At 52.3% G+C, this 25,702-nt stretch overlaps 8 protein-coding genes and 1 non-coding gene across 9 annotated transcripts; 5 read left to right on the plus strand and 4 right to left on the minus strand.

The window, feature by feature from the left end:
* Positions 1-1,057: 1,057 nt before the first annotated feature.
* Positions 1,058-3,363, plus strand: LRP88_14014 (uncharacterized protein; the record flags this gene model as incomplete). The annotated part of the gene is made up of 3 exons (XM_083250367.1): positions 1,058-1,082; positions 1,137-1,862; positions 1,913-3,363. 3 exons carry the CDS (start codon positions 1,058-1,060, stop codon positions 3,361-3,363), a joined length of 2,202 nt encoding a protein of 733 aa, XP_083094701.1.
* Positions 3,364-4,187: 824 nt separating this feature from the next.
* Positions 4,188-4,562, minus strand: LRP88_14015 (uncharacterized protein; the record flags this gene model as incomplete). Its single annotated transcript, XM_083250368.1, has 1 exon — positions 4,188-4,562. The coding sequence occupies one exon, from the start codon at positions 4,560-4,562 to the stop codon at positions 4,188-4,190; it is 375 nt and encodes a 124-aa protein (XP_083094702.1).
* A 1,462-nt stretch (positions 4,563-6,024) lies between these two features.
* LRP88_14016 (2-hydroxyacid dehydrogenase) lies at positions 6,025-7,074 on the plus strand (the record flags this gene model as incomplete). Its single annotated transcript, XM_083250369.1, has 1 exon — positions 6,025-7,074. One exon carries the CDS (start codon positions 6,025-6,027, stop codon positions 7,072-7,074), a length of 1,050 nt encoding a protein of 349 aa, XP_083094703.1.
* Positions 7,075-7,860: 786 nt separating this feature from the next.
* LRP88_14017 (major facilitator superfamily domain-containing protein) lies at positions 7,861-9,838 on the minus strand (the record flags this gene model as incomplete). Its single annotated transcript, XM_083250370.1, has 3 exons — positions 7,861-8,894; positions 8,948-9,159; positions 9,216-9,838. 3 exons carry the CDS (start codon positions 9,836-9,838, stop codon positions 7,861-7,863), a joined length of 1,869 nt encoding a protein of 622 aa, XP_083094704.1.
* Positions 9,839-11,863: 2,025 nt separating this feature from the next.
* Positions 11,864-12,385, plus strand: LRP88_14018 (uncharacterized protein; the record flags this gene model as incomplete). Its single annotated transcript, XM_083250371.1, has 1 exon — positions 11,864-12,385. The coding sequence occupies one exon, from the start codon at positions 11,864-11,866 to the stop codon at positions 12,383-12,385; it is 522 nt and encodes a 173-aa protein (XP_083094705.1).
* A 1,404-nt stretch (positions 12,386-13,789) lies between these two features.
* On the minus strand, positions 13,790-16,585 carry LRP88_14019 (uncharacterized protein; the record flags this gene model as incomplete). Its single annotated transcript, XM_083250372.1, has 4 exons — positions 13,790-13,943; positions 13,996-16,139; positions 16,189-16,353; positions 16,457-16,585. 4 exons carry the CDS (start codon positions 16,583-16,585, stop codon positions 13,790-13,792), a joined length of 2,592 nt encoding a protein of 863 aa, XP_083094706.1.
* Positions 16,586-16,830: 245 nt separating this feature from the next.
* LRP88_14020 lies at positions 16,831-16,920 on the plus strand. The gene has a single exon. It is a non-coding gene; the product is annotated as a tRNA-Glu (tRNA).
* A 671-nt stretch (positions 16,921-17,591) lies between these two features.
* LRP88_14021 (uncharacterized protein) lies at positions 17,592-18,971 on the minus strand (the record flags this gene model as incomplete). The annotated part of the gene is made up of 1 exon (XM_083250373.1): positions 17,592-18,971. One exon carries the CDS (start codon positions 18,969-18,971, stop codon positions 17,592-17,594), a length of 1,380 nt encoding a protein of 459 aa, XP_083094707.1.
* A 4,670-nt stretch (positions 18,972-23,641) lies between these two features.
* On the plus strand, positions 23,642-25,487 carry LRP88_14022 (major facilitator superfamily domain-containing protein; the record flags this gene model as incomplete). Its single annotated transcript, XM_083250374.1, has 3 exons — positions 23,642-23,838; positions 23,893-24,879; positions 24,935-25,487. 3 exons carry the CDS (start codon positions 23,642-23,644, stop codon positions 25,485-25,487), a joined length of 1,737 nt encoding a protein of 578 aa, XP_083094708.1.
* Positions 25,488-25,702: the final 215 nt, after the last annotated feature.

The raw sequence follows: 25,702 nt of genomic DNA on the forward strand, positions 1-25,702 counted from the left end.
TCAAGGGACAATGCTTTCTTAAATCCGAGAGACTGGTGATTTTAAGCTTCAATGTTTACAGAGGATTGGTCAATCACGCAAGTGGGTATGACGACATTGGCGAGGGAGCGGGGTTTGTATTTCTAATCTGGATGGGCCATGGCATGATGGGTTCAGGCGGCGATGGAAAACAACAAGCCGCGGTGATTTGAAGTATGAGTTTTCCAGGTCTCTGTTTTATTTGGCCAAGATGAATAGGCTCAATGTGAGAGTTGAGTCAGGTGTAAGTGAGGATGATGATGGTGGTACAGAGTAGTGAGTGTTAGGGCGGGCTAGATGAGTAGTGCTCTACACTTGCAGCAATAGATATCCAAGTGAGCCATAAGGTTACCTGTAACAGTGGAATATCATCTAGAAACAGGTGATTGATATAGAATTGTAGTATTGAAATAGGTGTCAATACTGGCACTGTTCATAATTGTCATTGACTGAAACATCAGTCTTTAAGGTGCTCCCAACCAAGTGTCTCACGATGGCTGGGGTCAAGACCAAAGAGTGAATGCGTTCAAGACACAATTGAACACGCAAAATAATAGCATTCGAGATTTCATAGGACTAGAAGTCTCTTAGTAGAAATAATATTCTTAGAAATACCATTTTTCACATGGTTTCGAGGTGAAATTGTGCCCGTGATCAACACCATGACGCTTCTCGCGAGACAAGCGCTTAGTCAGCCACGAATTCGACGATCTCGGGAGTTGCGGGAGTACATCGACTAAGCCGTTTAGGGGCATCTACTTCTCACGTCTCACTCACTGTTTTGCTATATCAACTGAGTCTCTCCCTTGGACCAAGGCTGCAGTCAAAGTCATTGCTTAGGTGTGGGAGTGTTGTGGAGGCAAATCGACGACTATTTCTAATGCAAATCGGCCGGCAAAGTCGTACGACAAGGTCTCTTCTACAAATCGCTCAAACCCTGCCTTCAATCCTGGCTTGAAAGGGAGCTCTGAGCAGGGATCGCATTACGCCGACTGGGCATTATATGACGCTGATCAGATACTTGTTTGCTGCGAGAAATATGGCAAAGACTGTTTGCATTGTTGGTGAGCGACGTGCACTCACCGAGTTTGAGTCCCTCACTGACAATCTATTGATAGGTGCTGGTCCTTCGGGACTCGTTGCAGCCAAGACGCTGCTCCATAACACTTCTCCCGGAGAGTTCAAAGTCACCGTTTTTGATGCTCAGAAACATGTTGGAGGTCTATGGCCGACTTCAAAGGATGACACGGAACGACAGGTTCATCCACTCATGTGGGCGAACCAGAGCAGACATACGGTGCAGTTCTCTGAGCTGGCCTGGGACGATGCGGCGCCTCAGTTTCCGCAGGCGTGGATGATTGGGAAATACCTTGAGCGATACCTCGATAGATTCCTCACTGGTAACTCAGACTTTGAGCTCAAGCTTGGAACACGGGTGGACCGGGCTGAGCGTCCACAGAGCTCATCCGAAGGCTGGGATATCACCACCGGATCTGAGACCAAACACTTTGACCACCTTCTCGTGGCATCTGGGTTCTTTGGGAAGCCCATTATTCCTGACTGTCTTGCAAAGGAATCTACCATTCCTATCATTCACAGCAGCAGTTACCGAGACCTGGAGAGCCTCCTAGGCAAGGGACGTCCAGGTGGGGGCAAGATTCTCATTGTCGGAGGCCAAATGTCTGGCGTTGAGATTGCGGGCACCATAGCATCGCATCTCTCATCAGAGATCAACTCACCAGATGCGTCAAAAATCGCCGATATCGACAAGTACGAGATTCACAATGTCATCCAACGCCCAACCTGGGTGTTCCCTCTTTTTTCCAGCCCCAAGGTAGGCAGTTGTCTTGGACTTTAGGACATGTTACTGATGTGTTGCAGTCGACGATGCCAGCTGCGCCTTTCTTGCCCTTTGACTTTGGGTCTTATAATCTCAACAACCGCCCCAAGCCATTGGTCAACATGCAGGGGCATATCACCGAGGAGAGAGCCAAGATGCTGAACGGCCTCTACAAGAATGTCATTGGCACTGATCAGTCCGAGTTCTCTCCCCTGCTCAAGATAGACGAGACGAACGATAAGGAGCAGCCTTACATGGCCTGCAGTTTCTGGTACTCCGACTTTGTCCGATCAGGTATGATCAAGTTGACAAAAGGCAAAGTGGAGGATCTCGAGGGTTCTACAGCAACTTTATCCGATGGCATCAAGATTGAAGACATTGCTGCGGTGGTTGTGGCTACGGGCTTTGACCCTTCGCCCTGTTTGAGCTTTCTTTCAGACGATGTGTTGAAGACGCTTCAGCACTCGCCCACGCATATTGACCAACCTGTCGCTTTGGCCTTCCACGGAACTCATCACCCCGAGGTTCCAGGCCTAGGCTTTGTCGGCTTCTATCGATCGCCTTATTGGGGTGTGATGCAAATGCAGGCTCGATTTGTGTCGGCACTGTGGTCGGACAGTGTCACCCCAGGCCGTTCTTCACAAATCTTCCAGGACAAACTTCGTGATGACATCTCTATCCAACGAACGCTTGACCTTCGCGATGATCCTCGCACGTCGCAGTTCCCGATGGGAGATTACCTTTACCTCATGGACGAGTTTGCCGAGGCGCTTACAATGAAGATTCAAGAACCCCTAACGCCGCCTGTTCCTAGCCTCCCGCATAACGACAAGCCACTGGACATGCTGACTCCAGCGAGGTTCTCGAACTCTAATGACGACCAGGAGTCAAAAGATGCCGCAATGGAGTCTATCAAGCAGACTCACAAGACAGCGACTGATGGACTCTCGTCCCCAAGGTTCGTGGCTCACGCCGTGTTCCGAAGCTTGCTGGGAACATGGAAACTTGAGCGTGACTTGATCAGCAAGCTTCCTACGCATCCCAGTGGCCACTTTAGCGGAACTGCACAGTTTCTGCTCCGCGAGAAGACCAGCGATGGTCTCCGATGCGCTGCCAACCCCACAGATGGATCACCAGAAGTAGACGAGCTCGGCATGGAATACCTCTACATCGAAGAGGGCGAGTTCAAGACAGAGCAAGGCTTCGGCTTCAAGGCATCGCGGCGGTATGTCTGGAGATATGACGAGCTCAAGGACGTCCTGAGTGTGTGGTTCGCCAAGCCCGATGACTTGAAGCGAGCCGATTACCTCTTCCACGAGATCGAGTTCACTGAGGCGACTGAAAAGGGATGGGCGGCCAAGGCGGGACACTTGTGTATCGATGACTACTACAACGTCAAGTACAACTTTGCGTTCCAGGCCGTGAACTTGAAGGAATGGGGGATCGAATACACAGTCAAGGGGCCCAAGAAGGATTACACAATCAGTGGTACTTATAGACGGTAGACACAGAGATAAGACAAACCCTGCAGTCTTTATAAACGGGCCTACTGCATGCATGCTCCAACTCAAGCGAGGGACCGTAGCACCGAAGATCCGGCACCGGTACCATCTCCGCGGCCCCGCAGTATTACGGCGACACCCCCTGACCGGCCCGGAGTTGCCGGAGTGCTCCACCGGGGAGGATGCGTCTTCGTAGGGCTGGCATGGGATCTACATGACTGGAGAAATGCAGGCAAGTTGAGTAAGTCTGGGGAAGTGGCGATTTGGATGCAGGCTGCATGAGCTATCTGGTGTCCACCTTGGCTTTCTCGGATCTCTAACCCATAGAACTATCAAACAACGATACCTTGTTTCATACTCGTAAGTGCTTTGTTCTTGGCCACTCTTCCAGTATGATAGTTCTCGCCGAAACAATCCATGGGCCACCTTTTCACTCCTTTCTCTCAAAGTCAGATAGCACTGAAGCACGAAGGAGAACATTGGCCTGCCTCAGAGGCGCCATCAGAGACCAGTCTTCATTAGGAGGCTCCAACAGTTGACGGCGGGCCCTCTTAAGAGTGAGCTCCTCTCTGGACGAAGACTTCTTGCAGTAAGGGATGGCAGGCTCAGTCGAAGAGCCGGGCTATAGGTAGGTTCCTGGTTAGCTCTCGAAAGATGCCGTCAATGGGATGAGATTCACTCGCCTGGGTGTTTTGGGAACGCTTCTTGCCCTTGGATTGCTTCTTCCCCTTGCGTCTCTTCTTCTTTGGGGCATCCTCGTCACCGGCATTATCTTCCCCAGCCTCCTGCAAGGTTCTCAGGGACAGGGCCTCGGTCTCCCTAGCGAACTACTCCTCTCGCGCCTTCGCAGCCTCGGAGCCGATTCTCTTGCGCTCGCCACTGGCGGCATATATGATTTGTTCCTCCATCAGGTTGCCCCAGTCAACCTTGTTTTGGGCACTCTGAGCCTTGCGGGGGTCTGGGTCTTCTCGTGCAATTTTTTCATAGTAGGCTTTCCTCTTGCGGCACTCGATGCCGACTGGGAGGGTCATGTACCACGGCTCGTCTTCAAGGCGAATGCCCTCGCGCTGCACCTTCTCCTGCCAGGCATCCTCCACCGCGGCGTCGTCGTATGATGGAAGGCTAGAGGCGATGCTGTGGGGAGACGAAGCGGGAGTTGGGTCTTCCTTGACTAGGTTTCGTTGGCTTGACTTGTTGGACATACTGCTAGATAGTCTATGATGGCTTGATGAGACGTGAAGATTGCTGATGGATGGTGCTTCTTGCTTCTGCTTATGCCTGTAGGTATGATAAAGATTGAGTCAAGGGGATGAGGAAGGAGTGAACATGGTGCCTTGATTGAGAAGGAGGCATTCGTGAGCAGCACTTCCCAGTGACGCCCATGGTGAAGTAAATAGCCAAAATGTCCTGGTTGTTTTTCGTGTTGTTTGACTAAACGCATCGTGAGGATTGCAAGTTGTGGTGTTGTTGGAGCACACGGAGCAAACGAGTCAGGTTGTGCTACTGCATAAATAGCTAGGAGCATGCATCAAGATTCATAACTAAAGATATGCAAACAGATACCTGAACTCAAATCTATGAAACGATCCATAAATCTGGGCCCAGAGATCTCATGACAAGTCGGCGGCTCCCGCATGGTTGCATATCAGGTACAGCCTTGCCTATGGAATCTTGGCAAGGGCGGGAGACTGGGGACCCGGTGCCGCGGCGCTGCGAGATAGAAGTAAGATTACAAGATTGGGGAGTGGAATGATTGACATGGCATCACGGGAGAATTAGTGTAGTAGTGAGGCTCTGCGAGCGGGCGCGGCGTTCGCCATGCATATCGGCCGATGGGACGAACCCTTCCGTCGGCACCGGGGGGCCGGACGCCGAGCAGGGGGTGGTTAGTGGGCAGGGTTGACGAGTCAGGGGGAGGAATGCTTTTGTATCTGGTTGTATAGGGCCGATGTTGGTGATGAGATGCGCAGATTGAAACGTGGTGTTTTGTGCGGGTGAGAGATGGGTTTTGCGTCTGGGGAATCTATCGAGATACGAAGACTCCAGAGATGCAGTGGGTTCCGAGTATCTGACTATGTACCGCTATAGACATTAAACGGGTAGATACATATCGACACCCGCCAAAGACGGTTGCATCCATCACAGCTTTTAACTCAGCCCCCCTGAAACAATCAAGCAAGCACCCCCAAAACCAGTCACAGCACAGCCGAAAACGTCTGCCTTTTCTCATACGTTGGGCCGCGACTCGACCAAGACGAAGGGAAAAAAATATGACTGTGCCAGCCCCTTACGACGCACGCGCTCACTTGGCGTCCAAGCTTGGATATTGCATGGCCTGATGATGGAAGCACATGGGCTCTATCATTGGGAACAGAGGTCGTCGCGCGAGGCTATGGGCGCCCGCTTGATGAGGGAGTGTTCTGTTTTCGTCTCGGGGGGTTGATAGAGGGCTAGAGTATTTATTCTGTGTGTTTCCACGCGCATCAAGAGATGAGAGTCAAGAGTGAGATCATACTTTCTTGTGGAGAAATTAAGGTAGCCAAGAACGAGGCTTCCAAGGTTATCACAAACCCCGCGCAACACCACATAACCTCTCATCAACAATTACCTCTTTTTTCACTTTATCCTTGTCCATCTACGTTTCCTTGACACATCATCATCAAAATGAAGGTCGCCGTCTTCAGCACAAAGCCCTACGACAAAAAGTACCTGTCGGCCGTCGTCGCCTGCGACAAGCACTCGTCGTCGGGCATTGAGCTCGTCTTCCACGAGTTCGCCCTCAACGAGGACACAGTGTCGCTGGTCGAGGGCGCCGACGCCATCTGCGTCTTTGTCAACGACGTGGTCAACGACAATGTCATCTCTGCCCTATCCGAGTTTGGCGTCAAGGCCATCCTTCTCAGGTGCGCCGGCTTCAACAATGTCGATCTTGACGCCGCCCAGCGCATGCGTATCATGGTCGCCAACGTGCCCTCGTACTCGCCCGAGGCTGTTGCCGAGTTTGCTGTCGCCCTGATCCAGACCCTCAACCGCAAGACGCACCGCGCCTACAACCGTGTCCGCGAGGGCAACTTTGCTCTTGACGGTCTTCTCGGTAAGACGCTGTGCGGCAAGACGGTCGGCATCGTCGGTGTTGGCAAGATTGGTCTTGCTACCGCCCGCATCATGAAGGGATTTGGCTGCACCCTCCTCGCCTATGATCCCTTCCCATCTCCCGCCTTTGAGGAGTATGGCGAGTACCGCGACCTCGAGGACCTTCTCCCCGAGTGCGACATTGTCAGCCTCCACTGTCCTCTCATGGACCAGACACGCCACATCATCAACGCCGAGAGCCTTGCGCTCATGAAGGAGGGCGCCATGCTGGTCAACACGTCGCGAGGAGGCCTCATCGATACCGAGGCCGTCATCCAGTCGCTCAAGACCAACCACATCGGAGGCCTCGCACTCGACGTGTACGAGGCCGAGGGTGAGCTCTTTTACAACGACCACTCGTCGCACATCATCCAGGACGACATGCTGATGCGTCTCATGACGTTCCCCAACGTGGTCGTCTGCGGCCACCAGGCCTTCTTCACCGAGGAGGCCCTCACCGAGATTGCCGAGTGCACCATCAACAACCTTGAGGACTGGATCACCAATAAGACGAGCAAGAACTCGCTGACCAAGGACCTCAAGATGCGCCGCCGCGATTCGCTGCCCGTACGAGCCATCTAGGGACTCTTTCTCTCTTCTCTCTCGTCTGTCGACCTTGTCGTCGTACTCCTTCAGCCCACACCTTGGCTTATACACTTCTTGATCACACCACAACCAAAACGAGACCCAACATACAATCCCTGCCGCCACCCACCTCTCTTCTCCCCCTTACCTTGTTCAAGTGGGCCTCGCCACTGGATGCCGATGCCACCTTGGATGCACTCGCGGATCTCGTTCGGTGTTGCCGAGCATTGCCGGACGAAGCCCGCCCGCATGAACACCTCCTTTATCCCCTGGCAACGCGACCGTACCGCTGGGTCTGGTCATGGGAAGCAACATGTGATCTCTCTTGCGCATGTACTTTGCTTTTGACTTTTTCTTGTTTTTGCTTTTTGTTTTTGATGACTGAGATACGACGACAAAATGGATTATAGAAGGCTTTGCTTTGTATGAAGCTTGCTGCAAATGGTCAGCGGGCTGGATGCTTTAGATCAAGGGGAATATGAGAAAATGAAGCACTCACGCACACACAGGTCGGAGCGCTTTTCAAAAATATTCTTTATATAAATCGAGGGTATTATGCTAAATATCCAAGTAAACGCTTTTAAACGACGTGTTCCTCCCCCAGGGCATAACCAAAGCCTATGTATGTAAACCAAGCCTGTGCATAACCCAGCCCATTACCACCAGCCCCTTGGCTATTTTCTCTATGTCAATCCACCCGGTCTATGTCTATGGTTGTTGTTGTTGAAAGTATCCTTTAAGGATAGTAAGGAATGTTTGTTGTGTATGTGTTACTCGCTTCGCTTAGGGGTTACTCACGTAACTCCTGGCGCGTCGCAAGTCTTCGTCGTTCTCAGTGTCGGTACGGGGAGAAGCACCGCCGGGAGTGACACCACGGCCCTTGGCCTTTTCAATGTCGTCGGTCTCATCTTCGTCACCGGCGTAGGCGTACTTGCTGCGCTGACGGATCCTGGCACCGAACTTCCAGAACATGAAGGGGATGGCACAGCAAGCGAGACTGATAAAGGCAAGGAGAGTGGAGGCCCACTGGTCGTTGAGGCGGTCGTACATTTGCTCAGTGAACAGGACCACGGCTGCACCCCAGAAACTTCGGATGCAAGTCTTGGCTGCCAGGGCGGAGGCGGCCTGATGCTGGTACGAGTCGACGAGGTAGTTGTTAGCGGCGTTGTATAGGAAGATGAAGCCGAAACCAACGGGGAAACCACCCATGGCGGGACCAGCCCAAGAGAGGTCGGCATAGGAGGTCCAGGCAAAGATGAAGAGACCGATGGGGATGCACCAGCACGAGATCATCATGGGGATCAGACGGGCCTCGGCGGGAGGGTGGCCGTTGTGCTTGTTAACGAGGGTAATGTAGTGCTTGTTGACAAAGGGAGAGCAGAGAGCGGAGAGGATGACACCGACAGCGACGGGAATGAACATGAGACCAGTCTTGCCGGAGGAGTAGCCCTTGCCCTTCTGGTAGATGATGGGGAAGGCGACAAAGAACATGTAGAGGAGACCGTACAGGACACTCATGTAGAGGGAGATGAGGAAGACGATGAGCTCGCCAAACAGAAGCTGGAAGGGTCGGATGAGGAAGATGCGGAGACGCTCAGAGAGGGGTCGCATATCGAGTTCTTGCTCAGTGACGTGGTCGGCTTCGCCAGTCTCCTTGCGGAGCTTTGCAGCGCGGCGGGCGAGAATGGTGGGTGTGTATGTCTCGGGGACGGTGAAGGTGATGAGGACCCAGACGATACCGGCGAGGATAAGCTGGATCCAGTAGAGCCAGCGCCAGCCAGCGGCATCAGAGAGGAAGCCACCAACGAGGGGACCGACTGTGATGTTTGTGAGTGAGTGTTAATCTTGAGTGTGTGAAGTTGTGACTTACTAGCTGGGCCGATAAAGGGGGCGGCAGAGAAGGCGGCCATGGGAACACCTCGCTCCTCATTTCTCCAGAGATCGGCGAGTGTACCACCGACAAGAGTCATGGGAGCAGAGAAGGCAATACCGTCGATGGCACGGCAGACGAGAAGAGTCTCGATGTTCTTGGCGACGGCACAGGGGATGATGAAGATGACGGCAATGAGAAGAGTAGATGCACTAGGATATGTTAACACCCACAACCTTATTATCAGTAGACAATTGAAAGAACTTACTAGATGATTCTTCGGCCGTAAATCTCAGACAGGGGAGCAAAGATCATGGGGCCGACACCGAAACCCACGACGAAAAGCGACACACTCGCGAGGGCGAGCTCTTCGCTCACGTGGAGATCCTCAGTGACGCCCTTAATATCGGCAGTAATAACTGAAGAAGCAAAGGCGACGACGAAGCAGGTAATAGCGACACACATGGTGCACCACCACTTGTAAGCCTTGCTCCAGTTCTTGGGGTTCTCAGGATCACCAGGCGTAAACGTCACGAGCTTGTACCTCCTCTCGCCCTCCTTCTGACCAGACTGCCTAGCCACGGCAGGCGGCTCGACAGGACCTGGGATAGTACCACCGGGAACCTCAACGCGGTACTCATCGAGGTTTGCTTCTGCGCTGAGGGTACGGTAGGGCAGGTCGATGTCGAGATCCGGATCCCTCGTCTCCTTGCGGGACAGGTCCGCGCCGCCAGAGTTTGACCTGGCGAGGGAGAGGGAGCGGCGGATACGGTTGATGGCGCTGGCGTGTGTCGCGATGGGGGCAAAGGTTGCCTCGACGTGGTCGTCGTCCTCACGGCTCGAGTCGCCGGGGAGTGTTGTCGACGATGTATTTGAGTGATTTGAATTCATGGTTGTTGATTTGTTGTATGAGATATTGGAAAGGGGTTAATACTTTTGAGTAAACCAGTTTCAAGGAACGCAAGAAGTAGAGTAAGAATATGGTATTATGAAATACCAATCAAGGTATGAAAGAATGTATTGATATCTCAATGTTGTCAACCAAACTCTTTTTCCTCTGGGGGGAGGGGACAGGGCCTCTATATACTTTCTCTGCTTAGGCTCCCTCGCAGATAAAATAAAATCCGAAATCAAGATTCCACCAGAGATGGACCAGATGATACCAGACACAACGACCTCACCCGAAGGCCGGAGCAGCGCCGCCCTGTTCCTGAATTTGCATCGCGTCGCCACCCGGGAATGCACGTTCTTGATGCGTGCGGTGCCCCACTTTAGCCATGCGGCTGCGAACCGTATCCAACCCATGTGCTTTATTTTTTTTTTTTTTGCGGCTCCAGCCGACGGACTAGGATCAGGCCGATGACAGATTTTAACTGGAAAGGGTTTTACACGGGCGTGTATAGGTGTTGGTTAGCTTGCTTGGAGGAGATTTCTCGGTATTTGGGCTGCCTTTTAGAGATCCACAAAATCTCCCTGTGATGAAATTGTTATCTTTTTTTGCTATTTTCTTTTTTTTAAGGGGCCACGAGCCTTAGATCTAGAAGCTCGGGTGCCTACCGATCTCTTAATTTACTGGGAATTTTTTGTGTCTTCTTCTTTTCTCTCCTTCTCTGTCCCTTCTCTGCTTTCATCCTCCTCTTCGGCCTTGGCCCGATGTCAGATCTCAGAAGCTGACCGTCTCCACTTCGGACCCGACGACGCCGATGTGGGCCCCGAGCCTCTCGGCCGCGCCGTCATCGGAACGGATTTCCAACTGGGCTGAGACCTAGACCCACGCTAGAGGCTCAAGCTACATGAACTAACGTCATGGACCGACCAAGGGACTGCCCAATCTTCGGTAATAACCCCCGGTTATTACAGTATTCGGGATACCCTGTTTATTACCGATGCTATCAATTGATAATGCAATCTCTATTCCTGTTCCGGACCCTCGCCGAGCACCTCACTCGCCCAGCACCTCTCGTTTCGACTTCAACGCAGTTCCACCTCTATTCTCGCAATCCCGTTCACCTCCTCCACCAGCTCCACGCTCACCGTGCCATCCATTCCCTCACCTTGTTCACCGGACTTCAAACTGCGGTCTCGTTCCACGCATGGCTGATTCCATCCAAAAGTCGTGCCCGTTGCTCCATGACCCCCATCAAGACCCTTCCCGTCCACCCCCGAAGCGGCAGAAGTCTGCTCCACTTGGGCCATGGCATAGTCTCCCTCACGATCGACCTGTCTCAGACTTCCATCCTGCTGGACTACTGTGTGATTAAACGCGTCTTCCCGTCTGGCATGCAAGGCCCACGCCCTAGCCCACCCCTGTGCACTGAACGCCCAGAGAACCATGTCGGGTCCCGAGTCTAGGGCCAGCTCCACTAGATTGCTGCAGATAGCTACGGCCTGCCCTCTAATCTCGAGTGGGTAAGCCGTGGCCTCTAAAGACGGATCGCCAAAGTCAATGTCACCGTAGCTTCCTTCGGACCGCTAGTCCATCCATCCCGATAAGCCATCCATATCCGTCTCGATACCCTCGGCTGTCCTCGTCCATCTGTGACGCGATCGACCTCGAGACATGGCAAGAAACAGGTCAGGAGGTATTGTGTAAAAGACAATCATCTGTTTGTCAGCGTCCATGGCCTTCTGTGGGCCTGAGCCGCAGCCTGTGGCAACCTCATCAGAGTTGAGCTGCATGCCATCTCCACCGTCGACTGAAAATGTTGCAACGACACGGACCCCATGTCGTATGTCTGCCCCAGCTGCGTATAACACGGGCAACGGCGACGATGCATTGGTTGGAGGACGGAACCAGACCTTGCGTATTAAGCGATTCAGCGACCCTGCTGGTGCATCAGTGCCCAAGCAAAGATACCCTGTCTTGGGATCCGTGAACAAGATGTGGCTTCCATCGCTCAGGGGGACAGCTCTATCATGATCTGCCCTGCTGGGCGATATCCCACTACCACTGCTTCTCTCATCGTCTCGCACCTCTTGGCCCCAGGCATTGCGTGCTTTCACCGAGGAGCGTTGACTTGGCAGATCAGCTACCGAGTGGATGTCATGGACGATGACGTCTCCACCTGCCGGGCCCATGACCGTTACACCCGCGCTATGCCCAGGTCTAAAGACATTGGCATTGGTCTCGAAGCCTTGGAACGCGTTTCCGACTGGGCCGAGCAGATTACCGAGCGCCGCGGCAGAACTGATGAGCCGAAGCTTCTGTCCCGTGTCTATACCGCTCTGAGCCGGCATGAAGAAGAGAAAGTCACTCGGGAACGTCAACGGGAACCATCTGCTGAGGTCGTGGTTCGTGAGAGCATCCACCTAGTGAAGCTCAACACCGCCTGTACAGCCAAAGGCCACGCAGCTGCGGTGAGGGCAGATGGCGACCGAGCGTGGCGGGTCGTTGGCATGACAGATGCTTCTGTATACCGATCGCGGACCTTCTTCTAGACGCGGCGCCTGCGTCACGGGGGTGTCCCGGCAGACGCATGCAGCTGGCATGCGGCTGAACAGATTGGGTGTGCTCCCAAAAGAGTCATCCTCTGAACGCCTCAACCGTGTCTGAGGCAAATCTGCATTTGTCTCGGCCATGATATCGCACACTATGCCCATGCGTCCCTCCATCAAAACTGCCACGGCATTTCTTCCTGATGATGTGTCCATACTGCAAGATATGACACGCCGTGGACACACGACCGTCGCTGCCGGTCGAAGCATGCCAAGACGTCTGCCCTCTCTCGGCCGTAACGGAAGAGACCAGCTCAGTCGCCTGCTGAAGCAGACATGGTTCAGCTCGTAGACATATAGAATTCGTCTGTGCGTCACCATCAGAAACCGGCCGCAGAGGCTCATGGTGAAGACGAGGGTCCCATGCAATCTGGCAGTGGTGGAACCTGGAACAAGGCCACTGAAGTCGGTAAACCCAACCTGATTGAACGCGCTCCCTTTCATGCTGGCCAGATCACACTCCCTTGAGATCCATTTGCTCATTAATCTCTCCTGATCTAATATGTTGCGTGGTCGTGTTATTCTCAGGGGTTCCGAAATCTGTTGCAGGCTGCTCCACCATCCTCCTCTCTTGAGCATCTCGACGAGAAGCGAGAGGCAGAGGCCAGCACGGAACCAAGAGCGGGATGTAAAGCGAGCGGCGTTGAAGTCTTCTGGATCAAGGTAAAGATAGATCTGTTGCATAATCTCGTAGGGCAATCTTGTCAGAAGGGGGGCATCTTCTGGCTTCTCGTTAGCTCGCTTCAAGGCACAGCGGGGATAGATGCCACTCACCATCCAGTCCAAGAATGCCATAATCGTTCCCGGGTAGCCTCTGAACGTTGGCAGCGCCTGCTGGCACGATACGGATGGGTCCCGGGCCAGAGACCAGAGCCAAGGCCTCCATTCTCAAGTCGACTGGCCCATGAGGCTGTAGAGGTATTGGTCGAGCTAAAGCGGCGCCCCTGGATAGGAGAATTTCTGAAGACGTTTTGAGGCCAGCCCCCACGCATGGAGGCTGTGGGTGTGAAACAGGGTATGTGTCTGTAGGTTAGGTGAGGGAAAAGTGAGGAGGTGATGGTCACACTGCAGCAACGGAATGAATAGGAAGCGGCTCAGAGTCTGGCGCCTGCCCAAAGCAGTTGCCTCAAAAAGATGAGAGGCAAGAGCGTTAACCTAGGAAATTCCCCTCCCCTCAAGGAAGAATCTTCCTGCCTCACGTCAACCAGCGAAACAAGACAATCTGGATACTGATATCTTACCCCTATTATACCTCAACAAACTATGGGAATCAAGCACGCTTAAACTCCTTGTTAACAACCAGACAAGCGCCGTGTTCGTGCATTCCTCCTCTCAATGATAACCTCGTTAAACATTAGTTTCCCCGTTGTCTCGCCAGACATTATCGTCCCCTATGCCAAGAGTGCTATCGACACCCTGAAGGATCGGCCGCTCCTGTTCATCTGTTTCACTCTCGGGCAGCGGCGGAGGTGGGTCCTTGTAGATCCAAGGCTGCTGCAATCTGTCACAGTTGAGTCAGCTCCGAGTCATCTCGGGGGTTTGGTGAAACTTACGGGGCTACAAGGCTGGGGTTCACGAAAACGAGTCCCTTTTCCTTGTATTCGTCAAGAGTGCTTCCTCGGCGAAGGATGGCCTGCGAAGGTCGAGGACCATCTTCTTCCTCAAAAGCATCGTCCATGGCAGCGCTGTCCTCCGGGTCCTCGTCCGCTCTAATGGCGCGGAGAGCGATATAGATGGTGAGGGGCTCAAACCGCTGCTTGATGTAGTAGCTATACCAGATTGAGAACGGCACCAGTGGCAGGATGCATGCAGATTGAATAAAAGCCTGCTGCGTTGCAATCTGACCAAACATGACCACCTCAAAGACAAGCAGACCGACGATGATACGCTGGCATATTATCCGCCACGCACCTCCGGTCGCGTGTTGAGGCTGATCCATGGCATACAGTACCATGTACTTGAATGTGAAGTATCCCAAGCCGAAATAGATGGTGCCGACGATAAGGATGACGAAGCCGTGATTGAGAATACTGTAGATGAGGCAAAGATTGAAGACAAGCAAGGCCGTGGGCAAGAAGAAGCCATACTGGAAGGGAGGAGGTTGCTTCAACTCCTCAAAGTCGCGCGGCGTCTTGGCCATTGACCGAAGGAAGGGGTAGAGAAACACACTCCCCGCCTCCAAGATTCTGAACGGCATCAGGCCGATGCCCTGCAACATGATGAAGGAGATGTAGAAAGTGGAGAGCCCCTCTACATCGGCGGCAATGACACGGGGGAGCTTGCTGGTGTCCTTGAGGAATTTCCGCATGACGGTGAAGAACTCGAATCCAGTCTTTGAAACCGCAAAGACGAAAAAGGTGTTGAAGAATGTGAAGAAGTAGTTCTTGGAGATGAGGGAAAGCTCCACGTCACCCTGGGATATCATTCCCTGCCGGTTGGAGAGGAAGTCGTACAGATACGGGACGGCAACGTTAAGAAGCGAAACCACCAGCGCAGGGAGACCGTTTTGAACCAGTGAGTGGATAATGGCGTGGTCTTGTAGCCAAAGCGCAAACTTAGGAGCTGCCTTTCTGACGGTGCAGATGCTTAGCCAGGATGCCAGAAAAGCCGTGGGGAAGATCCAGAGGAGGGTGAGAAACGTGATGAACAGCGTGATGGCCCACGACTTGAGACGACGGATGCCACGTCGTGAGTAAGTGTTCCTCCAGACGAGGTCCGAAGGGGCTGGGGTTGGCTTTGTCAAAAGCCGGCCGGGCCTTGGGTCGATGCGTGCCTGAATGACCATTTGGCAAGAGGCAACCGAATCCATAGTAACGATGGCCATGTCGGTAGGCGTGTACGCCTTGCCACGAGCGTCAATGATCTTAGCATCCAGTCGTCGAAGTCTTTCTTCGTAATAGTCGATCGCGTCAACGTTTCGGGACCGCAAACCGAGAGCACCGTAACGGATGTTAACTTTGGGCCTTCCTTCGTCCTCAGAATCCCACGGTCCCTGTTCCGAATCCAGGAGATGTCCGTTCTCGCCAGCCTCATCGTCTAACCCTTGATCCTGGAAGTCGTTGGGAGTTGCACCGTTGGCATTTTGTCCTTGTGGGCGCCTGTCCTTCTTTTTCTGGCGCTGTCGGTTCAGAAACGTTGCCCAAGCGGCCTCGAGACTTCGAAGGGTAGTCTCTCGCAAATCCACAAGGTCGTCAAGCCTTTTCCAGTCGCGGCAGATGGTGACCTTTTCGACAGTACCAATATCCAGCTTTTCAATAAGCTTCTTTATTTGACCTTCAGACCTCAAATCATCTGGGATGCCCGTAAGACGGAATGTTCTATCCGTAACTGTCGATTGGGACCCAAGGTAGTCCTGGCGGTATCGAATAATGCGGAACGTCTCCCAGTTAACAAAGTAGATGGTCAAGACGACAAAGAAGTAGGTGAAGATGACATATGACCATAACCAGCCCTTTGCCGCGCTGAGGTCCACATCATCCCCGTCCTTGTCTTTGAACGGGTCAACGTCCAAGTTCCAGAGTGAGGATTGACCTGATGTATCAAACAGATCTTGGGCTTCGGGCTTGGTACCCCCCAAGCCGTATCCGAGGTCAAGCGTAAGATTATTGTAGTTGACGTTGATGGGACAGAGAACAGTGGTTGCAAAGAAAGCCATGGTGGCAAAGAGACGGGTCGACATCTTGAAAAAGCTCAAAAACTATGGCTCATCAGCACTGGCCCATACGCCATGAAGATTTATCTCGTACCACAAAAGCATCCAGGCCAGCTGATGCGAGAACCTGCTCTTCAGTGATCCTGTATAGGTGCGGAATCCAGCCAAACGCGGAATTGGGCAGGGAGGGGAGGCCGAGCGTGTGATCGAGGCGGCGTTTTCGTGCGGCGTAGAGAGCTGGCCATCGTGGGCGTAGGAACTGTATAATGTCAGTCTTGTGCTCAATGGTACACAAAGAATGCCGAGGAGACTGAGAGCCCAAGACAAGGCGTGGAAAGACGGTGAAGCTGGACAAGACATACACAGAAGAGAAAAAAGGCGGACGCGCCTATGACCAAGGACAAGACAAGCTGGACCGTGAGGCTCTTCTCGTTATTGGGGGCCATTAAATCCTCCTTCCTGCATCCTTTTTCATCGTCTTCCAGCGCCATCTTGAAAAGTGGTGCTGGGCCAGCGCAGTTGCAATAATTGACGGTTCATGCACTGAGGTGCAAATGGGAAGGCTGAAGCTCCTCCAGATGGTGTGGCGCATGACGATGAGCCGATGACGTACAGTACCTCAGACCCACACTAGCTTCACTTTTGGATTAGCGTCATGGTGAGTCAGCCACTGCATCAGGTGCGCTATCCTAGATCCATAATGCCCACTCTGGGGATCTTCTCTCAAGCAACAACATCCGGTATGGTGTAGTGGCTAACATTTCGCGCTCTCATAACCTGAGGGAATAGTACCGCGGAGCCCAGGGTTCGATTCCCTGTACCGGAGTTTCTTTTTTGCTGATTTGGGCGATTACCGTCAGATGCGAGCTTGCCAGGTCACACGGCCGTGAAGGTCACAAGAGTCCAGCAACCAATGTGCTTTGCTTTTTGCCCCTCGTGTTTATATGTTTGGACAAAGAGTCTTCACTCGTTTTCTCTCAATTACTACGATCCTGCCGGGTCAAAGTTGATCATCTCCAAAACTGAGGAAAATATCAAGAGCTTGGTCGACACAGTCAAGTGAAGTGACTCTGTTGACCAGTTTCAATCGGTCACATGAGAGCACTGCCAAATGCCACATGACGGCAAGATGCAGAAAAGTTCGATTTATAGGAATAATCCACTGAATCAGAAGCGCTCTCGCTCTCTAACATCATGTTGGTTCGCAGGGCTTACCTGGCCATCATCTACGCGCCGTTGTGATACTCACTATTCCATATGCGAAGTCAAGCAGGGTTCAAAGGAAATATCCCAATGATTGTAAGGCAACGGATAAAGAGGGACAGGCCAACTTCAAGTATCATCGATGAGAGAGATGAAGTTAATGGTATGTATATTGAAACAAAGCGACATTGTGTTTTCTAATACCTCAACTCTCCCTTGCTCCCCGATCGTGATCAACCAGCAACCCGCGATACAGCCCTAGTTGAAGAGACCAAAGCGGAACCTCATTCCCAACTAGAGACCTCCAAGGGGCCCTGCATAGACACTAAGGCCAGAATGCATATAGGTACAACTGTGGGATATTGAGCCGTGCCAGAAAACAACCAACTCACCCTCCAGCTGTCTCGCAAAGAACCGTCGTGGTACTCGGACGATCCTCTTCCCATGGCCCTTCGTCCTCTCAGAGTAATAGTCGTTATCATCATCCAAGGTCTCCGCCTGTCCCTTGAAGTGATCATACAAGCCATTGTTCCGTATATCCTCCTGCCAGGCCGGACCCGAAAACAGCTCCCATGTCGCACGGTTAGGCATGAACCGATCATCATCAAAGAAAGCCCAGGCTCGCTGTCTGTAAAGTTCCGAACTCATGAAGAAATCTAACAATGAGTAGCCAAGCAACTTCTTATACAAGCCCGGTGTCTCGTGAGTTGTGGTGCCTAAGTTGGTGTTGGGCAAGGGATCGATGAAATAGGTGTGGACCTCGGTGGTGAAGGCTTTAAACCATGACCCAAGACGACGGCAGCCACCAATGCCAGTGTTGGCGACTCCGAGTATACTGGAGACGAGGTCAAGACCGTGATGCGCCAACGTACTCGCGGCGCGGGCCTCGCTCCTGGATAGACACACGGAGTATTCGGGGGTCCAATAAGCATCGTACCCATGCCATTGTCGTGGAAGAGGGTAACGTTTCTCTCGTGCCTTGGCATCGTTGCATCGAATAATCATGGCCCCGTAGAGCGATTCGAGGTAGTTGTGGACGCAAAATAGTGCCTCAACCTCCCAGTGCGGCCCAACACGAATGTCTCTAACCTCCCAGAGCTTCTTCCAATTCCAAGGCCAATACAACCCGGAAATACATGTCTGGCTGTATATTTTGCAGAGAAGTTCGTACCTCAAGAAGGCCTGGAAGAATCTCCTCCGCTCCGAGTCGCTCAACTGGTCCACGTCGAAAATGTCAGCCTGTGTTGGTGAATGGCTCGGAAGGTGGCGGTACTGGCGAAAAGGAACACGAGCTGTTGCTTTAGCTACGTAGTCTCCGATGAAGATACGAAGTCGAATACGTAGCCTGTCCAGGTCCTCTATGACCTCTTTGTTGTGTGTCTCGAGGGGGTTGGAGAACTGCTCCGACGCCCACAGCGCGAGGTGGCGATCAACGGCCTCATGGGGATAATCGGGGGTATCCAGATTTGGGAAGGTCAGAACTGCCATGGCATCTTGCATGAGCTCATCGCCAAAGTCTTGCGATATAAACACCCCGGCAATGTAGCTCTTGGATTGCGTATACTCATGGAGCATGGCAGGCGACGCCCTGATCATCTGGTGGAGGCTACTTGTCTGGAGTTGAGTCAGGATTTGAACCCGAAGCTCAGAGGGAAGTGACAGGAAGGGATCCATTTCGTTCGGTATCTGGAGGTCATGGGGGCATGATCGTAAACTCGTGGTCTTCGTGTTGTTTACGACTCACGAAGGTGTCAAGGTGAGATGCTCTCGGTGAGCCTTGAGAGCGTCTCAAAAGAGCAGCGTATCTTGACTCAGATGTTTTGGAAGATGCTGCGAGATTGCTGTCCTGCTTCAAGCTCCGATACAGTGTTCATGTATTTATGGGCGACATCAAAGGGCATATATAACCTCCTTTGGAAGTCCATATATGCATTCACAAATTAAAAACGTCCACCCGGCAGAATGAAGCTTTAATACAAGCTCTCGGTGATGCACGGTTATACCTAATGGAAACATTCAAGTCTTGAAGATGACTTCGGTCGTAGTTACCGCTCAGCTCAGTTTGCTCGGCGCTTCTTAGCACAAAGGTTGAGGATCAACTCACACTCACTATCATAGTCCAAGGCCCGGTGGGGAAGTTCAAATGTCATGCGTATAAGCTAAATGCTTTGCAACAGCTTAATCGTCGCAAATTGGTATAGACAGTGAAGTGATGGGACAAAAGTTGCTTCGACATCCACATAGTTTCTTGCTACATAAAAGTTTACTCAAGAGTCAATACGCTCGCATGGAAATGCATCAAGGGTTCAGCGATAAACAAGGTTGGGGCGGAAGATGCAACTCTAAAGCTTGAATCAAGGTGATGCAGCATACAGAACAACAAGGACAAACTCATTCGACATTAAGAGGCAAATAAGCAAAGTTTCTACTGTGTTAGGATTCTTGGTTAAGCTTGACCTGAACCCGCCCAAGCTGCCCATGGTCGCACTTACACCAGTGCCTGGCCCAGAAGCAGTCGGGCAAACAGCAAGGGGTAGCAACAGGCAAGGTTCCTAACGCTGAATTGTCTATATAAATGCACAAATGTTACCCTCATTCTTATTTAACAATGTGCAAGAGTTAGATTGGACTTCTTGTTGGCAAGTCAAGGTTGGTAACCACACTGCATCTATGGCTCCGGCCTCTACTCCCCAGGTTACCACAGTCTACCTCTCCCAAAGCCCAGTAAGGCTACATCAAGCCTCACAATCGTACTACCCGATCCATATCTTCTTTAAATGATCTAGAATAGTTCCTTAGCTGCTTGGCTGCCGCAGGTGGACACCCCACGCCCTCCACCAGACTATCCCCTACCCGACAGTCCGGACCGAAGTCTGAACTCCTGCACTCCGGTGGGCTAATTTATTCCACTACAGAATATCTCATTATGAGTCTATTGTATTGCTTTTTCTTACATGTAACTATATCGAAGGCTGGAGAGAATGGGCGCTGGATAGGAGGGTAAGCCACTGCCTCGCCAGATCATCTTAGAGGTGGTAGGCAGAGGCCAGAGTTAAACAACATATCCCCATTAAGAACTAAACATCAATTCATTATGAAAAATCGCAGAGTTGGCCTATATCAGCCTACAACTTGTCGTGAACTTCCAAGTTGTTGAGAATCACGCCGGACATCAACTCCTGGGGTCAGCCAACGGGAATCTACCGCCGCTGCTCTCCGGTTCATAGACCGCCTTAAACATCCCTTATTTTCTGATAATCACAGTCTATGATTTGGCCACTTCAATTTAACCCATTGGAGCGGAGACCTCAACTCATCGCCAAGAACCACACTGGTTAAATGGCTGAGTCACCCCACGCAAGAACCCCAGGCGTTATTTCAACAGAGAAGACATTGGACAGCCCGTACGTCGTACAAGAGCGGGATATGATTCCTTTTGTAAACGGCTAATCAGCAGATCGGCTTTTACATTACACCCCCTGGCCCGTCACAACAACCTTGCATCCCAGTCCGTGTAGTAAGAACCCAGGAAAATCTTGCATGGATCGTTTGATTTTCTGGTGAGGGTATCAATGCTTGCGGAGCATGGGGTCGACGGGGTTTTCCTTTGGATTGGTCTCGTGATGGAGGCAATTTCATCCACTGGTTGGACGGTTGGCATATGCAGATGGCAGTATTTGGACGAATTGGATATTTCGTGCTTTCAAGTTTACCAATTTTTGAGATCTTCATGTGGCAACTTACAGGGACCAAACGGACACTCGGATGAACTTGCTACAGTCTACCTGTCCAACTGTATCGTCGCAATGGTTCCTGAAAGCGGCAATATACGGACGGGACCCATCGACTCCCTAGTTAACCGTGCCCCTCGATCTCGAATCATTATCTACACTACAAGCTAGCAGATCCAAAATTTCTTGCACTAAATGACACTAGTATAAGTAAAAAGGGGAGCCCTTTATTGCCATGTACGTCACTTGTCTGAGGCGACTTTTCAGAGTCGCCAGATCACAATGACCTGTTTGGGGAAAAACGATGCGAGGAAGCACGACCATGATTCATCAAAAACAAATTCTCCGGGGGATAAAAAAAAAAAAAGAACTTCAACAGGGCTGTCAAATTCGGCGAACCATCCGAATGCTTCCGACCCCATGGTGGGAGGGAACCATATTTGGTGAAGGGATGGGGGGCCACTTCTTTGATGGCGTGTCTGGGATTGATCACTTTCTGTTATCAATCAGGATCCTTCGCTTTCCTGTAAATAGGTAGATTCATTCGCCTGCTAAACGACGGCCTCATCCGTTGTCAATTCCCGATGCTACGTATAGCCTGAGCTTTTTAGATGACCAGGCCTTCTCCCCCCACGTATCCTAGCTCGGACCACATCTTGGCAGGCATTGTAGCATTGAGACATGGTCCTTTTTTCCTTGAGGTTCCCACATCTAAAGGCAACAGGATTCACGTTGTGTTGCATTGGTGGGTTGAAGGTTGTCGAGTCCGCTTTTTCCCTATCCACCTTGAACCCATGGGGGGGAGAGACCTTGTTCCTTTCAACCCCCATCTCCGCGTGACCTGCCGGTGGCCTCCGTTTCGAGTGTTTTTTATTACTTGCGTATGCCAGTGCCGTATAGACTTGGCGGATATTGCTCAAGCCGACTGACCCGATCAATTCAGTTGTTGGTCGTGTCGTTGATCACTGTGAGCTAACGCACAAGGGGGAACTATAGTAAACCAACAACATCCAGAAAAAGCCTCCTATGTATGAACAATTCACTCTCACTGGCTGCCCGGTTCTTCTCAAATAACGTTACAGAAGTACCCTGGCCCAAAAAGGTCCGGCTTGGCGGGCCCATGTGGACTTGCGGAGTTGGTCTGAGCATCTTTGAAAGGACCGATATCCACCGCTTGAGGGAACAGGTCTCATGCTTGCCACGCGGTACAGGTCTCGCTTCTTGGCATCCGCACCAAGAAACCCCAAATGTCCGGCGTTAGCCAACACTGTAACCGATTTGCCCCCAAGGAAAGTCCTTCCCGCCTGAAGCGCCACGCGTGGGATGGGACCAGATGTATATGGCGCCGAGCCTCGAGAGGCGAGAGCCTCTTTTAGCCTTGGCTTGATTGATCTTATCTTATCTCCCATCAACCGAGTGAATAGACGTCGAGCAGCCATGCACCTCCGGCACTTCTAGACGACGGCTCGCAGACTTGACAAGCGCCAGGGCTGAGACGCCTCACCTTAAACTCACAACTCGGAGAAAACTTTTCTCATCGTTGACCCGGGTAAAAAGATCAGTCGAGATCGTACGGAGAGAGCAGACCATCTCCATTAGCTTTCAACGCATTGTTTCTCCAGAAACGCCAAGAAGAATCACAAGAGAAAATGAGAAGAGTGAAAAAAAGCAAGCGAGGAACGGTCATAAGCCGGGGTTGCCGGGGCCCCAACCATGCAAGCCAGAGGAGAAAAGCCACGAGAACGAGCGTCTTGGCAGAAGAGCGTCCTGACCATCAGAGGGTCCTAGAGTGCCCTAACTGGCGTTTGAGAGCTCTTTACCAATCGCTCGGGAAAGAAGGGAGTGAAATTTTGTTGTCACAGAAGAGCATTGCTTGGCTGGCTTCCAAGGATAGCGTGGGATCAACAGAGACTGTGCCCGATATATCAGCTTATCAGATCATCTGATAATGCAGAAAAAAGAGACTGAGAGACAAAGCATCCTTGCACATTGTCGAACCTTTGAGGCGAGCTCCTCCGATGGGGGACAATCCTTCCTTCAACTCCATACGGCAACGATCTACTCATGAGGTCCCTATACACGGCCCAATCAGACGCCGTGGCTTTCACGTCCGATGCTATATCCCATGTTTGTTACCCACGCGGCCCAACTCCACCTTGGAGGTACATACGCCCTACGACCTGATGGATCCTGCGATGCATCTTTCCCTCCGTCCCACTCTCTCGCCCTCTACGGTATTCTTCCCTTCTCGTTCTCGTTCGGGGGCCCATCTTGGCATTTGTCCGACTTCCGGAACAGGCGACGGACATGCTTCTCTGTCCAGGACAGGGTCAAACTGTAAGACGATCCCTGCAGGATCCAGCAAGATGGCCAGCCCGATCCCATTGACTGTTGTACGGACGAAGAGCTCGTCCGTCTGGCCGTTCTGTACGTGAATGCAATGTTGTGTATAAAGCCGGACCGTCGCTGTTACTCTGCTCTCTCATTCTCCACGCCTGTCCTTTAGACCTCAGAGTGCCCTGGCCATCTAAAGCCCACTCTCTCCCCTTTCAAGCTCTTTCAAGTACCCTTTGAGCCCGCAGGTGTGCAAAACCGGCCTCTATCCAAGCAACAATGGCCGCCCAAATCAGCCCGGCGCCAGCCGAGGAGCGTGACTATGAGAAGCAGATCAACCCCGAGAACCAGGTCAACGACTACCCTGACAAGGAGAGCGACTCGGAAGACAGTGGCATCAAGCAGGATGGTGTCAAGGCCGTCGAGGCTGTTACCCAGATTTGGTCCCCGGCCATGATGTGGGCAGTCTTTGGCTTGTGAGCAGCATTCACACGGCTTTTTTGTTGTATACACACACTAATGTCACTCAGCCTCTACATGGTCAACTTTGTCGATACCCTTCTCCAGGCCGTTCACGGCAGTCTTGTGCCCTATGTCACCTCATCCTTCAACCAGCACGGTCTCCTCGCCGTCACCAGCGTCTTTGGCTCCATCATCGCCGGTGTGAGCAAGCTAGCCATTGCCAAGATCATTGATATCCGCGGCCGTAACGAGGGTTTCCTACTCATGATCCTCATCATCATCCTGGGCATGATCATGAAGGCTGTCTGCAAAAACGTCGAGACGTACGCCGCCGGCCACACCTTCTACTGGGTTGGCCACGTCGGTCTCAGCTACATCATTGACGTCGTCCTCTCCGACATGACGTCCCTCCGCAACCGTATGATCATGTTTGGTCTCTACATGAGCCCCCGTCTCGCCTCGACCTTTGGAGGCCCCAAGATCGCCGAGCTCTTCCTGAAGCACTCGACCTACCGATGGGCCTTTGGCTCCTTCTGTATCATCCTGGTCTTCTTCTCCATCCCCGTGTCCGCCATCTTCATGTTCCACGAGTTCAAGGCCAAGAAGATGGGCATTCTCCCCGAGAAGAGCGGCCGCAGCCTCTGGGAGTCTACCAAGTTCTACGTCATCGAGTTTGACGTCGTCGGCATGCTCCTTACCATCGCCGGTTTCTCCCTCATCCTGACCCCCCTGAACATTGCCACCCGGGCCCCCAATGGCTGGGCTAGTGACTACATCATCGCCATGATCGTCGTTGGTGTCGTCTGCCTTGCCGGTTTTGTCGCTTGGGAGAAGTGGTGCGCCAAGGTGCCTTACATCCCCTTCAAGTTCCTCAAGAACAGGACCATTCTGGGCGCCTGTTGTCTCAGTGCCTTCCTCAACATGTCCATCTTCGCTTGGGACACCTACTACATGTCGTACCTTCAGGTCGTCCACAGCCTCAGCGTCTCCCTCGCCGGCTACACTCTCAACGCCTTCTCCGTCACCTCGACCATCCTGGCCCCTTTCATCGGACTGTAAGTCTATACTACCTCTTTCACGTGCATGTGTTCCTTACTGACCCTTCCTTAGTTTCCTCCGATGGTACGGTCGATACTACTGGCCCGCTGTCTCTGGTCTTCCCTGGTGTATCATTGGAACTGCCCTCCTCATCCACTTCCGTCACCCCGGCGTTGAAGTTGGTTACCTCGTCATGTGCCAGGTGTTCCACGGTGTCTGCGGTGGTATCTGGGCCATGTGTGGACCCCTCGCCATCATGACGCAGGTCAACCACCAGGATATTGCTGTCGCCCTCGCCCTCTACTCTATGTTCGGCTCCATTGGCCAGGCCATCGGCTTCGGTATCTCTGGTGCCATCTGGACCAACGACCTCCCCAAGGAGATGTACAAGGCCCTGCCCGAATCCGCCAAGAACGAGACCGCTGCGCTCTACGGCGACATGATCAAGCAAATGGCCGACCCCGTCGGTACCCCTATCCGCGACGCCGTCATCCACGCCTACGGAGTTGTCCAGAGACAGATGGTCATCGCCGGTTGCGCTTTCCTACCCTTCATCGTCATCTGCGTCCTGGTCTGGCACAACAAGCCCATCGACCGCAAGCAGACCAAGGGTAACGTCTTCTAAACATGGCCATGAGTATCAGCTGTGCTGGATGAGAGACGTTGACGTCTTGACGGTCTTTATCACGCGGCCACGTTCCCACATTCCCACGTTGTCATAAGACTTAAAAAGTACTATTTTGAGATATCACATACATAGTTGTTAAAACTTAATTCGATTCTTCATCACATAAAGTCATGTCCAATGCTCGATTTCTGTGCTCTCTTTTCTCCACCAGA

Source organism: Fusarium phalaenopsidis (genome assembly GCF_050370095.1).
Source record: "Fusarium phalaenopsidis strain FUZ10S chromosome Unknown contig_32332, whole genome shotgun sequence".
NCBI classification, from domain to species: Eukaryota; Fungi; Ascomycota; class Sordariomycetes; order Hypocreales; family Nectriaceae; genus Fusarium; species Fusarium phalaenopsidis.